This window comes from Stegostoma tigrinum, chromosome 32 (assembly GCF_030684315.1).
Source record: "Stegostoma tigrinum isolate sSteTig4 chromosome 32, sSteTig4.hap1, whole genome shotgun sequence".
In the NCBI taxonomy this organism is placed as follows: Eukaryota; Metazoa; Chordata; class Chondrichthyes; order Orectolobiformes; family Stegostomatidae; genus Stegostoma; species Stegostoma tigrinum.
In genome coordinates, this window is record NC_081385.1 from 15,858,808 (window position 1) to 15,873,414 (window position 14,607).

At 43.3% G+C, this 14,607-nt stretch overlaps 1 protein-coding gene across 2 annotated transcripts in view; it reads left to right on the forward strand.

Annotated features, from left to right (window-relative positions):
• The first annotated feature begins 8,568 nt into the window (after positions 1–8,568).
• Positions 8,569–14,607, forward strand: part of snx19b (sorting nexin 19b) — a 167,285-nt gene continuing 161,246 nt past the window's right edge. For both annotated transcript variants that reach the window (XM_059638914.1, XM_059638915.1), the window contains exon 1: positions 8,569–10,360. In XM_059638914.1, coding sequence (XP_059494897.1) covers positions 8,690–10,360 — 1,671 coding nt within the window. In that variant the 5' untranslated portion in view covers positions 8,569–8,689. The remainder of the gene's footprint in view (positions 10,361–14,607) is intronic.

Here is a 14,607-nt window from a genome sequence, read left to right on the forward strand (position 1 = left end):
CGATTGACATGTGTCTCCATGGAACAAAAGCAAAGTTGCTGAAAAAGATCAGGTCTGGCAGCATCAGTGAAGAAAAAAAAATCAGAGTTAATGTTTTTGATCTGGTGACTCCGAGTTCTGAAGGTAACTAGACCCGAAACGTTAACTGATTTTTTTCTTCATAGGTGCTGCCAGACCTGCTGAGCTTTTACAGCAACTGTTTTTGTTCCTGATCTACAGCATCCACAGTTCTTTTGGATTTTATGTGTCTCCATGAACTTCACTGAGGATCATGCTCTTAGACGTTGAGACATGGCCATTAGCTTGCTGCACATGAATTTATCAGACAAGTTTCTGGCACAAGGTGAAGGTGTGAGATTGACTTTGCAATGCTCTGTACAGCATGATGTGTGCTCACTTGACTAAGGACTGCTGATTAGCAAGACAAACTGCCTGCCTCTGTGACTGCGCTACAAAGCAAGACAATTCAATGAAAGTCAAGGCAGAGATACTGTGAACATATAGTTTGGTGCTAAGAGAGTCAGTGAACAGCCAACAGTCAGTATACAGAGGTAGAAAAGCTGATTTAGTTCAGCTGTCAATCTCTATTACAGCAAATAATTAGAGGTCATCAGGATCTTGAAACACAGACAACATAGATCTGGAATTGGATTTTCATATTTAGAGTGGGTAATCAGACATCAGGTTTGTACTCAGACTTAAGATGTCACTAGAAATTGTTAAAGAGTTTTTGAACATGTCAGAAGTTTCCCTGATAGTAGGAACTGCCGATGCTGGAGAATCTGAGATAACACGGCATAGAGCTGGATGAAGACAGCAGGCCGCTTTCCTGCTCCTCTGATGCTGCTGGGCCTGCTGTCTTCATCCAGCTCTATACTGTGTTATCTCTGTTTTCCTGATATATTTGTAGGTTATAACTAAAGCTAAAGAGGAAGAACCAGACAAATAAAGTTCCCAGAGTAAGTTTTTTTAAAAAAAAGGCCAAACATGACAGATTTAGTAAATAAGTAGTTGGGTTTATTGGAAATAGAAAGGCCAGGTGATACAGACAGTACATTGGATGTATCCGTGAACCTTGAGCTGCAGTTCAGGTAAATGAAAATGAGAAAATTGGAGATGGAATTCCAAAGAGACTTGGAATTTTAAAAACTTAAATTCCAAAGGGAAGATAGGAAGGAAAAAACAGGAATTTACATTTACAATGATGCAGCTTCAGCAAACTAAAGTAGAAGTTTGGGAAAACATGGAACAAATGGGTACGAGTCATAATCCGCGGTTCAGTCAGGAGATGTTCAAGGTCATGCCAGCTTTGCCAACAGTTGAAGAGAAGGATATGGAAGATTTTCTCATGGCATTTGCAAAGATAGCAACAGAAAATGAGAGAGCCAATAACAGACTGGACCCTTGAGGTGCTCCAGTTTCCTTCCACCATTCAAAGACGTACTGTTTATGTGGATTGGCATACCAAATTGTCTGTAGGGTCCAGGGATGCACAGACAAAGTGTATTAGCCATGATAAATGAGGGCTTAAGTGGAAAGGGAATGGTTGGATTTGTTTGAGATACTCCTTGGAGGTTGATACAGACTTGATGGGCCAAATGGCTTCTTTCTGCACTGTTGGAGTTTTATGACCTTGCAATTCAATTCCTGATCCAGGTTGGACATTTAAAGTAATATGTGTTGTGTGGCAAGTTGGAAAATCGCTTGGCCAAATAATATGATTTCCACCCAGTTGAACATGGAGGGCATGACAGCCAGGTCCAATCTAGTTCTGAATACACATGTGCTAAGCAGATACTGGATGCTAATCAATGACAGGAAACCAATTGATATTTCTCCTTTCTTTGGAATCCAAAAAGGTCTGCCTCAGCACAAAGCCAGAATTAAAGCTGGTGCTCTAGACATTAACACTGCAGAAAAGAAATGCAATGATAAAGTGTCCTTTTGAAGTATCAAGACTAAGTTAGATACAGCCATGATTAGGAAATAACCAGCAATGATATGCTCAGAAGAGGCTCAGATGGGAAAAATTTAACATTGTCCGTAGGAATAAATGGCCTGATTCTGCAGTAAATTCCTTGTAATTAAGTGCAATGAGCAAAGGAAGGCAGCCTAACTGCATGCTACCCATGTATCTTGCTCCACAGTGAGCTCTCTCTGTCACATTCCATGCCTCTCACTCCAGGTTTTATCTGTCCAAAATGCTAGCAAGTGTAATCGCAAACACTGAAACTCAGTTGTGTAGATAAAGAGAAAAAGAGATGGAAAGGGAGAAAAAAATTTGTGGTTTTAAGCTGAGAAGTAGGAGACAGCAATTTGTCTGTAAGTACTGATAACCTCTTATAATCTTGTTTGGTCATGGACAAAACAAATTTTAGTTCTGAAAACATGAATGGTGCTGGTGAGAGCTGCTGCCATTTATGAAACCCCATCTTGTGGGAGAAGTGTGCATAGCAGGGTAATGTCTGATTGAGGTAACTTCACTGTCATGCCAGAGGACCATAGAGTCACACAGAATGGAAACAAACCCTTTGGCTCAAATTGTCCAGTCCAACTATATTTCCTAAACTGAACTAGTCCCATTTGCTTGCAGAAGGCTGCTCTCTCGTGAGAGGGAGATAAACCGGTCATGAGTTTAACCTGAGGGTCACCTTGCCTCAGACAAAGGATGAGGTCAGGAAGTTGGGACCTTCAGGGTGACATCAGCCTGTGAGGGAAGGGTGTGTGGTGTACTTAGCAAATTTCAGTGACTCAGAAATGCTGAAAATAGCCCCTTTCCTCTTTGATATATAATTTTTTTCTGGAAAATATGTACAGTCTTACTTGAAAGATTAAATAAGATGTAGTCAAGCACAATATGGTAGTGCAACTTTAAAGAACTGCTGAAGCCTTAAATCATTGTTTTACTGGAATATTCTGATTAGTCAACATGAAAATCACCAATGGAGATAAAAAATGATAAAACCCACGATCTCATTATTGATGCATCATAAAGTTCAGCGTCTGAGTCTCAATCCATTTTGAGCAGATACATCATTCCAGTGCATTACTGAGGGAGTGCTTCACTGTGTTGCATTTCAGAAGAGACATTTAGCTGAGGCCCCATCTACCTGCTCGAGTAGATTTAAATGTTCCCATGCCACAATTTCACAGAACAACAGGAGAGGTAATCCAAGTGTCCAAATCACAAAAAAAACAGATGATCTTGTTATTAACATATCATTGGCATTTTAACAGGTTGTGCCAATTTGCTGTGCACACATTTGTGACGGTGTTGGGTAATGAAATTGTGGTGAAAACAGCTGGTGCCTGTGGTATGTGATACTGGCTACTGTTTCAGGTACAAAAACAGAAGTTGCTGGAAAAGCTCATCAGGTTTGGCAGTATCTGTACAGAAAATATCAGAGCTAACGTTTCAGGAACAGTGACACATCCTCAGAACTGAGTTTTGTTCTGTCCACAAGAAAGTGCACTGTTGCTATGCAAACTCATTTATAACAGGATTTATGAGGTCAAGCAGACTCATAAACCATTAGCCTAAATTGTATTGTAACCTGCACAGTCAAAGTGATGGAATCAACTAAAGGGAAAAACATATTTGACCTCATCCTTAACAATCTTTCATTTGCAGATGCTTCTGTCCATGACAGTGTCGTTAAGAGTGACTGCCTCACAGTGCTTTGGGACAGGAAGTCCTCCATTCATATTGAAAATTACTTCCATAGTGTTGTATAGCACTATCATAGTGCTAAATAGGTCAGACTTTGAACAAATCTAGCAACTCAGGACTGGGCATCCATGAGGTGCTGTGGGCTATCGACTGCAGCAAAGTTGTACTCCAGCACAATCTGAACATTCATGGAGCTGTATAATCCCTCCTCAAACATTATCATAAAGCCAGGGGATCAACTCTGGTTCAATGGAGAGTGTAGGAGAGCATGCCAGGAGGAGCACCAGGCATTCTTGAAGATGGGTGTCAACTTGATGAAGCCACCAAACAGAATTACTTGCATGCCAAACTGCAAAAGCAAAGTGATAGAGCTAAGCAATTCCATGACTAACGGATCAGATCTAAGCTCTGCAGTCTTGCCCCATCTATACATGAATGGTCATAGACAATTAAATAACTCATTGAAGGAGCAGGCTCCACAAAAAATAAACAATCCTCAACAATGGAAGAACTCAGCTCATCAGTGCACAAGATAAGACTGAAGCATTTGCAGCGATCTTCAGCCAGAAGTCCTGAGTGCAAGATCCATCTCAGCTTTTTCCGGTAGTACTCAGCATTACAGATACCGGTGTTCAGTCGATTCAATTCTCTCCATGTGACATCAAGAAATGGTTGGAGGCACTTGATACTGCAAAGGGTATGGGCTATAACAACATTCCAACCATAGTACTGAAGACTCGTGCTTGTGTTCACGAATGTCCAGTTTGAATTCCACTAGGGTCACTCAGGTCCTCTAGTCTTAATTCAAACACACACAAAAGAGCTCAGAAAAGATCCCCATTGCCAGTCAGTCCAGAATTCTTCCTCTTATTGCTTCCAAAGAACAACATGGTATTGCACAGCTCAGTAATCTGCAACAGTTGATCTTAAAGTTGCAAAACTTTTTTGGTCTTTCAGTTAAAGCAATTCAACTTCCATTTCAGTTTCTAGTACCAAAAATAAACAAAATCAAGTCTCTTAAACATGTCTCTGCACCTAGAGAGAAAGAAGCATGTTTTTAAATGTGCTTCATTACCAGGAAACATATGCAATACAACACAAAAAACTACATTTACTCACCCTTCTTGTATAATCCTTATGTAAGATTCAAACAGGTTTTGGTTAATAACATCCCAGATTCTGAAACAATTACATTTCAGATCATGTATTTGATAACGTGTCAGCTATTGGATTATCTTTTCCAGTGATGCAAATGATTTTTACATGGAATTTTAGATTATGTTCTAACAGAATAGTCTTGCATTTGAGTAACTTTTTCACACACAGGGGTAGTGTGTGAATGGAATATGCTACCACAGGAAGTGGTGGAGGTGGGTACAATTACAACATGTAAAAGGCATTGAGATTCTTGGTATTTCAACAGCAAGGTCTTAAAGGATTAGGGGCCAAATGCTGACAAATGGGATTAGGTCAGATTGAGATGCCTGGTTGGCGTGGATGACTTGAACTGAAGAGTCAGTTTCCATGCTGTATGACTCTATGACCGAGTGCAATATCAAGTAAACATAGCAAAACTGGAATCAGTGGCAATCTCTCCGCTGGTTGGAGTCATACCTGCCACATAGGCAGATGGTTGGGTGGTGGAAGTCAGTCATCTCAGCTCCAGGACATCTCTAGAGGAGTTCCTCAGGGTGGTGTTGTAGCCTATTCATCTTCAGCTGCTATACCAATGACCTACCCTCCATCATAAAGGTCAGAAATGGGGATGTTCAGGTCATAGGCTTGGAATACTGCGATAAGCAACTCCCCCCTCCCCCCACCCCCAATACCTGTCAATCATCTACAAGGCATAAATTGGGAATCTGAGGGAATAATTTCCACTTGGATGGGTGCAGCTCTAACAAAACTCGAAGGTTGACACCATTTAAGACAAAGCAGCCCGCTTGATTGAAATCACATTCACAATAATCCACTCCCTTAACCTACTGATGCCTAGCAGCAGCAGTGTGTACTATCTACAAGATGCACTGCAGAAATTCATCAGAGATCCTCAGGCAGCACCTTCCAAACCCACAACCACTTCCATCTAGAAGGACAAAGGCAGCAGATACATGGGAACATCACCACTGGCATGTAGCCCTCCAAGCCACTCGACAGCCTGACTTGGGAATATATGGCTACTACTTCACTGTCACTGGGTCAAAATCCTGGAACTCCCTCCTTACCAGCATTGTGTGTCAACCTGGAGCACATGGACTGCAGCAGTTCAAGAAGGCAGCTGACCTTCACCTTAGAATCATAGAGTCCTACAACATGGAGACAGGCCCTTCAGTCTAAACAGGTCCATGTTGAACAAAATGTCCATCCATGCTAAACCATTTCCCTGCACTTGGCACATGTCCTTCTAAACCTTTCCTATCCATGAATTCATCCCAACGCCTTTTTCATGTTGTTAATGTATTCGCCTCAACCACTTCCACTAGTAGCTCATTCCATATGTGTACCACCCACTGTGTAAAAAGGTTGCCCTTCAGGTTCCCATGTATTCTTTCCCCTCTTACCTTAAACTGATGCCCTCCAGTTCTCAACCCTGCAAAAAAGGCTGAGTGCAATCATCCTATCCACTCCTCCCACAATTTTCTACACTTCTATAAGATCTCCTCTCAGTCTCCTACACGTTAAAGAAAAAGTCCTAGTTTGTCCAACCTCTCCCCATAACTCAGTCCCTTGAGTTCTGGCAACATCTTGTAAATTTCTTCTGCACACTTTCCAGTTTAATAACATCCTTCCTATAACAAGGTGACCAAAGCTGAACACAATATTCCAAGTGCAGCCTCACCAATGTCCTGTATAACAACAACATAGCTTCCAAACTTCTTAATTCAGTGCCCTAACTGATGAAGGCCAGTGTGCCAAAAGCCTTCTTCACTGCCCTGTCTACCTGTGACTCCACTTTCAGAGAACCGTGCACCTGAACTCCAAGGTCACTTACCCAGCTGATCAAGATCCTGCTGCAATTTCTGATAAACTTCCTCACTGTCCACAGTACTGCCTATTTTGGTGTCATCTGCAAATTCGCTAATCATGCCTTGTACAGTGGCAGATGGAATTTAACTGTGAAAAGTGTGCGGTACGCATTTCAAAAACGTAACAAGACAACGGAGTGCACGATGAATGGCAGGACACTGGGATCACAGAGGAACAGAGGGATTTTGGGGTGCTTATCCAGAGATCTCTGAAGGCTTCTCATCCACATCATTGATATAGATAGCAAACAGCCATGGGCCCAGCAGCAATCCCTGAGGCACACCATTAGTCACAGGCCTTCAGTCTGACAAGCATCTTTCCACGACTACTCTCTACTTCCTACCCTCATGCCAATTCTGCATCCAACTTGCTAACTCTCCCTGGATTCCATGTAATCTAACCTTCCAGAGCAGCCTACCATGTGGAACTTTATCAAAGGCCTTACTAAAATCCATATATATTACATATACTGCCCTGTCCTCAACCACCTTCTTGGTCACTTCATCAAAGAACTCTTAACAAATTTGTGAGGCATGATCTCCCACACACGAAGTCATGCTGACTATTCCTAATCAAACCCTGTAATTGTAAATGCACATATATCTTATTCCTCAGAATTTTCTCAAATAACTTACCTACCACAGTTGCTAGACTTACAATTCCCAGGTTTTCCTTTACCGCTCTTCTTGAATAAGGGCACCACATTTGTTACCCTTTAGTCTCCCAGGACCTCACCTGTGGCTAACAATGATGCAGATATATCAATCAGGGATCCCACAATTTCTTCTCTAGCCTGTTGCAGAGTACTTGGATATATTTGATCAGGGTCAGGAGATTTATCCACCTGCATTTATTCTAATACTTCCAACACTTTCTCTACTGTGATATGGATGGCCCAAGATACCATCACCAACAAGTCTTCATGTCTATTTCCGTGGTAAACACACAGGAGAAATATTCAACGAGGACCTCACCCATCTCCGGCAGTTCCACATATACTCGTCCACTTTGGTCCTTGAGAGCCCCTATTCTCTGTTGAGTTAATAAAATATGAGGCTGGATGAACACAGCAGGCCAAGCAGCATCTCAGGAGCACAAAAGCTGACGTTTCGGGCCTAGACCCTTCATCAGAGAGGGGGATGGGGGGAGGGAACTGGAATAAATAGGGAGAGAGGGGGAGGAGGACCGAAGATGGAGAGTAAAGAAGATAGGTGGAGAGGGTGTAGGTGGGGAGGTAGGGAGGGGATAGGTCAGTCCAGGGAAGACGGACAGGTCAAGGAGGTGGGATGAGGTTAGTAGGTAGCTGGGGGTGCGGCTTGGGGTGGGAGGAAGGGATGGGTGAGAGGAAGAACCGGTTAGGGAGGCAGAGACAGGTTGGACTGGTTTTGGGATGCAGTGGGTGGGGGGGAAGAGCTGGGCTGGTTGTGTGGTGCAGTGGGGGAGGGGATGAACTGGGCTGGTTTAGGGATGCAGTAGGGGAAGGGGAGATTCTGTTTCCTTTAACATACTGAAAGAATCTGTTTGGATTCACCCTAATCTTTTCAGTCAAACCCTCTCAAGGAGCAACTAGTGATGGGCAATAAATGCTGGTCAGCAACAACGCCCACATCCCACAAAAGTGCACTCATAGTAAACTGCCATTGTTGCTCGTGACGCTGGATCTGCGGGCCTCCCATGCTACAGGTGGCGCTGGAGGGAAGTCCTCCTGTGCTGCAGGAGGTGCTGGTGCTGTGGTCCTCCCGTGCTGCAGGTGGTGCTGGTGCTGTGGTCCTCCCGTGCTGCAGGTGGCGCTGGAGCTGCGGTCCTCCTGTGCTGCGGGTGGTGCTGACGTTGTGGTCCTCCCGTGCTGCAGGTGGCGCTGCTCCCGGGGTTTTCGCGTTTGCAGCCTCTCAGTTAATGGCCGCAATCTTCTCCCTGGTCACATAAACAGATATAAACAGACGCTGGGCCGCTGGCTGACGCTTTAAACGGTCGCTAGTTGAAGCTGACGGGATGCAGCCGGGAAATGTGAAGGATTCGGGCCGACTGCTGAATGAGCTGTTGCTGCAAAGGAAGTGGCTGGGCCTCGGGCTCCTGGTGCTGGCTTGCCTCTTCCTCCAGCTGCTGCTCAACATCTGGTTGTTATGTGTTTCGGTGCTGCTGGTGTTACTAGGCGGTTGGTTGGGCTCACAACTGATGCTCAGCCCCACCAACCTGGTACATTTGGAGAGGTTTATCAGGTTGGAGCCCACCCTACCCCAAGCAGACTCTGAATTGCTGCTGGCCAAGGAGATCGAAGGCACCGTCACTAAGATAATCAGGGATTTTGTCACGTCTTGGTATAGGACTGTCAGTAAGGAGCCAGAGTTTGAGAACGAGGTGCAGAGAGCCATGCATGCCATGGCTTTGGAATTGAAGAGAAGGATGGAGCATATTGACAGGAAGGGACTGGCCCAAAAGATCCTTATTTTATGCAGCTGTCATCTAGAGATTTATATGAAGGCCAAGAAGACATCACGTGAGAAGATAGGCCGCCACCGAGCAGAAGATAATCAGTCACTGTGGAAAATATATTGCAAAGTCAATGACCCTCATATAGCACTTCAGAGTCCAGCAACAGAAGTAAATTATGCAAGGGGCATTGTTGATCTACTTTTGCATGTGTTAGTGCCCTATCCCAATCTAGAAACCAGGACAGGGAGGTTTGTGGTGAGAGAGCTAATCATGTGCAATGTGCTTCTGCCCGTTATAAACAAAATGGCAGACCCGGATTGGATTAATGGTATTATCATGGACATTTTTACAAAATCCAGCAACAAGACAATTGAGGTAATGGAGAAACCTTTACAGCCGATTGTGCCCACTTCCTTACCCTTGAAACCCCAAAAGGAGTTCATTGCTGAATTGGTGCCAACTCCAAAAGCTGAAAACTTTCCTTGTTATGATGATGTTGATAGCTTGGAAACAAATGTAGAAGAGACTGATACATCAGTAAATGGAAATACAAGTAAATCAAATGAAAAATTTGAAAAATCATTCGGAAATGCCAGCAATGGCTATGATCACCAAAGGCCAGACAAACTAAATCTCTTCTACTCATGTGAGGAATTTGAACCTGAATCACCACAATCTGATGTGAGAACGGATTCCACAGAGTCATTAACATTGTTAGCATCTGAAGAACTGACGGTGGACAGGCTGACTCCAGGGGAACTAGCTAATAGTTTCGATGCACCAGAAGATGCAAGTGGTGATGAGTTAACTATAGGAGAATCCACAATTTTGGATACAGATACAAACTTGCCATCATTTGACCAAAATACAGCTTCTCATGGACTGGAGCATGTTGATGATGCTAGAAAAGAAGAGACATTTGGTAAATTAGCAACATCCACGACTATGCTTGCTCATGAAACAATCCGAATTCTTTCTAGCCCACACCCTTTTCAGGACAAGGAGGCTGTTCCATCAGATGGATCATCCTGTAACTCCTTGGATATTGTGTCTACAGGACCTGTGCATACATCCTCACCTACTTCAATAAATGTGTCTAGTTACAGTTTTGAACCTGTTTGCAGTCCAGACTCACCAGTGGTGATTCACAATTTGAGAATCAGTGGAACAGTCACAGCAAAAGAACACAGAGGAGGGGGATTTCATCCTTACACCCTGTACACTATTAAGGCAAGTCACTTTTTCCCTTTAAGATGTTCTTTGATCTTAGCAGTAATGTTACTGAAAGGCATATTTTATCAGTACAGCTTGCAAGCAAGTAGGAAACTTGATTTTTAAGGTAATCTGTAAACTGACCTTTGCATATGGTACGAGAGGTGGCAGGTGAAGTGCAAGAGCCTGAAAGAGAAAGTGAGACCTGGAGTTTGAGAGTTTGAAATGGGAGACTGAAAACTGGAAAGAAGAGTGCAATATATGTGAGAACTGAAAAGGAGGAAATCACCTTTTATAAAATCATGAGGAGAGCATCAGTAGGCCAAGAGTGGGTAAGTATGGTTTTCAGGAAAATCTGCAAAAATATCCTTTGCTGTAACTCTCAACACTGTGGCTCAGTAGTTAGTACTGCTGCCTCACAGTACCAGGGACCGGGGTTTGATTCTAGCCTTGGGCGACTGGCTGTGTGGAGTTTGCACGTTCTCACCCATCTCTGCGTGGGTTTCTGCTGGGTTCTATGGTTTACTCCCACAGACCAAAGATGTGCAAGTTAGGTGGGCCACCCATGCTAAGTTATCCATAGTGGTCAGGGATGTGACGGTTAGATACACTAGCCAGGCGAAATGCAGGGTTGCTGGGATAGGGTAGGGAATGGGTCTGGGTGGGATGCTCTTTCGAGGGCTGTTGTGGACTTGTTGGGCCGAATGGCCTATTTCCGCACTGTAGGGCTTCTATATTTTAAACAAAAAAGTAACACTCTATTTTTAGTGACATAAATTCCTATAATAAATAGGATCAATTCAAACACTTACAAGGATTAAAGACCCCATTGCCACAACATGCAGAACAAACGTGGTTTACAAAATACCAAGCAACAACTGCCACAAACGTTACATCAGCCAGACAAGAAGAAAACCAGCCATCAGACTACATGAACGTCAGCTAGCAGCAAAACAGCATGCTGAACTCTCCTTAATATCTGTACGTTTAGACAATGAAGGCCATCAATTTAACTGGAACAAGGTAACCTTAGTAGCCCAAGCCAAGCATAGACACTCAGGAGGATTCCTAGAGGCGTAATTCTGCACCCATACTTCAATCAACAAACATATAGAACTGGACCCCATGTACAAACCCATATAGGTCAAAACTGAAAATGACAGTACTCACCATAATGGACCAGACAGTACACATTCCAAGTGGAGGAGAATAGCATCGCCTCATCGGAGGCACCACTAATGATGTCATCCGTCATGGTGATGAAATGTCTGAACAAGTACAAGCCAGCAGGGCGAGCAAGTCAACAACCTGAGCCTGTAGAAGAATTGCTGGTATAAAATAACAAAATTTCTGGTCAGTTGTATCATCTCTGACACAGATCAGATTGAGATCAACAGAACAGTGCAAATCAGGAGTTGCATTTGGGGTTTTTGAGAATAATATCTAACTGAATTTCTCTATAATGAGGACTACCTACGTTCACTTCTGATCTACCATCTCCAACCATGCCTGGAAAAAAAACTGTGCCTCCAAATCATTTCCAAAATCACTGTCAAGCTCTTGAGCTGTCAGCTGTCTCACCTTTTGCCTTCCATTCACCTGAATACTTATGCAGGTATTGATCTGCTCAGTTATACCCTCTAATTTCAATGCGTTTCTCTGTCACTCATTCCCAATCTCACCTTTCCAGCTTGCATGATCTTCTGCACAACTGGTGTAGATATTCAGGACCAGATCTGACACCAACACACAAGGCACCATCAGACCCTGTTTTCTGTTAAAATCACATTATACCAGAGTCGTTCAGGATGACAAAGATTACCCCAGCATCTTTACGCTGTTCATCAACTGGTTTCTTAAATTCTTACCCTCTCCATAGACTCATAGACATTTACAGTACAGAAAGAGACCATTTGACCCATTGTGTGTGCACTGGTCAACAATCACTACACTAATTCCATTTTCCAGTTCTTCGTCCATAGCCCTGGAGATTACGGCAAAGCAGCTGAATGTCAATCCTGCCTAAATGTTTTGAGAGTTTCTGACTCAGCCATCAAGGAATAGTTCCAGGCTCTCATGATCTGCTGAACGACAATATTTCTCCTTAACTCCCCTCTTCGCCTTCTGTCCTTACCTTAAACAGATTCCCTGGTTATTGATCCCTCCACGAATGGAAAAAAATGCCTTCCCAATGTCCTTGTCGACTCTTATCAATCTTATACACCTCTATCAGGACCCCTATCAGCCTTCACTTGGCAAATGAGAAAGTCTGAAGTTCTGCACACACTTTGGTAGGAATAATAGAGGCTTTGTCTGTTTTCTAAATGAGGAAAGGTTTCAGAAATCTGAAACACAAGACTTGGGAATCCTAATTAAGGATTCTCTTAAGGTTAACATGCAGGTTCAGATTGTAGTTAGGAAGGCAACATAATGTTATCATTTGTTTCAAGAGGAGCTAGAACACAAGAGTGGAGATGTGTTGTTGAGTCCATACAAAGCATTGGTCAGACTGCATTTGGAAAATTGTGAGCAGTTTTGGTCTCCATGTCTAAGCAAGAATGTTCTAGCTTTAGTGGGTGTTGAGAGGTGGTTTACAAGAAAAGCCCCTCATCCCTGGGATCAGTCATATGAGGAACATTTGAGTTTAAAAGATTTGGGGAGAGACAGTTCTGATGGAAACTTGCAGGACACAGAGGCCTAAATAGAGTGCATGAGGAGAAGATGTTTCCACTCTTTGGACAGACTAGGACCCAATTGCACAGCTTTAGAGTGAAAGGATGACCCATGAGAACTGAGATGGGGAGGATATTCTTCAGCCAGAGGATAGCGAATCTGTGGAACTCATGGCCTCTGAAGCCTGTGCAATGTCCCAAGTCATTGAGTGCATTTAAAACAGGGGTAGATATGTTCTTGATTAGTAAGAAGTCAAGGGTTACAGGGAGAAGGCAAAATGGGGTTGAGAAATATATCAGCCATGGTTGAATGGTAGACCAGACTTGATGGGCTGAATGACTTAATTCCACTTCTATAACTTACGGTCCTATAGACACAGTGGACCAAACGACCTGTTTCTACACTGTATAACTCTGTGACTTTGACTTTGCTGTGTTGAACTCCATTTGCCACTGTTCTGAATTGTGGGCACTATTTCCATTGTGCACACCTACTGATAAGCCTTCCACCTGCTGTGGCTCATTTCCAAATATGAGACCCAAACTATGGCCTCCTCTGTTGGAACTTCAATGTAGTGGCTAAAGAAGTTCTCCTGCAAGTTATTTGAGAATTTGCTCCTACCTTACCTTGCTTACTGGAACAATCCCAGTAAATATTTGGATAGTTAAAGTTGACTATAACAGCTTTGTTATTTTTGCACTTCTGTGAAGTTTGATCCTCGTTTTCTCCTGATTGTTCGTTGGGGGGAGGGGGGTGTGCACGCAGGGGCAGCAAAACTACATACCTAACAGCATGTTTACCCCATTTGTGATTTTTTTTCACTTCTACCAATATGACCTCACTGTTCCTGCCGAGATATTATCCCTCCTCAGTGCTGTGATTGAATCTTTGATCAATATTATGAACCCCCCCCCCCCCCCCCCCCCCCCCCCCGCAACCAATTCCTTTTCTATCTTATCAGAATACCCTACAATCGGCAATGTTGAGCTGACTCGCACATCTATCAGTATAGCCTCAGTATAGCCTAGGTGTTAAAGTACTATATGTCTGTTAGCTCATCTACCTTATACCTCAGGCTCCTTACATTAGAATATATTCCATTGAACTTTGCTGAACTTAGTACCTTCTTTTGTAGCCTGTGCTTTCTCTGCCTTCCATAATAACTAGTATTTTAACTTCTAATTCCATTTTAGCTTCTATCCCCTCTGAACTACTTGTCAGGATCCCATCTTCCTCCCAGTCTACCTTAAATTCACCCTAATAACATAAGCATACATATCTGTGTGGAACCATTACCCTCACCACTTTCTAAGGCTGAGAAATGATTTGCAAGTGACATGTGCTTGAGATTCCCTCACTACCTGTGTAGTCCCTTTCTTCTGCGTAGGATCACCTATTCCTTCTTTGCTGCACTTCTTTCAGCTGCGGGGTGACCATGCCCTGAAACATGCTATCCTCAACTTAGTGAATGCATCTTCGTGTCCCCAGCTACTATTCGGTTCCTCAAGTTTTGGAGCTCCAGCTGGTGGTACCTCCTATACAGATGGTCATCCAAACTTCCAGGAATGTCTAGGATTTCCCACATTATGCAG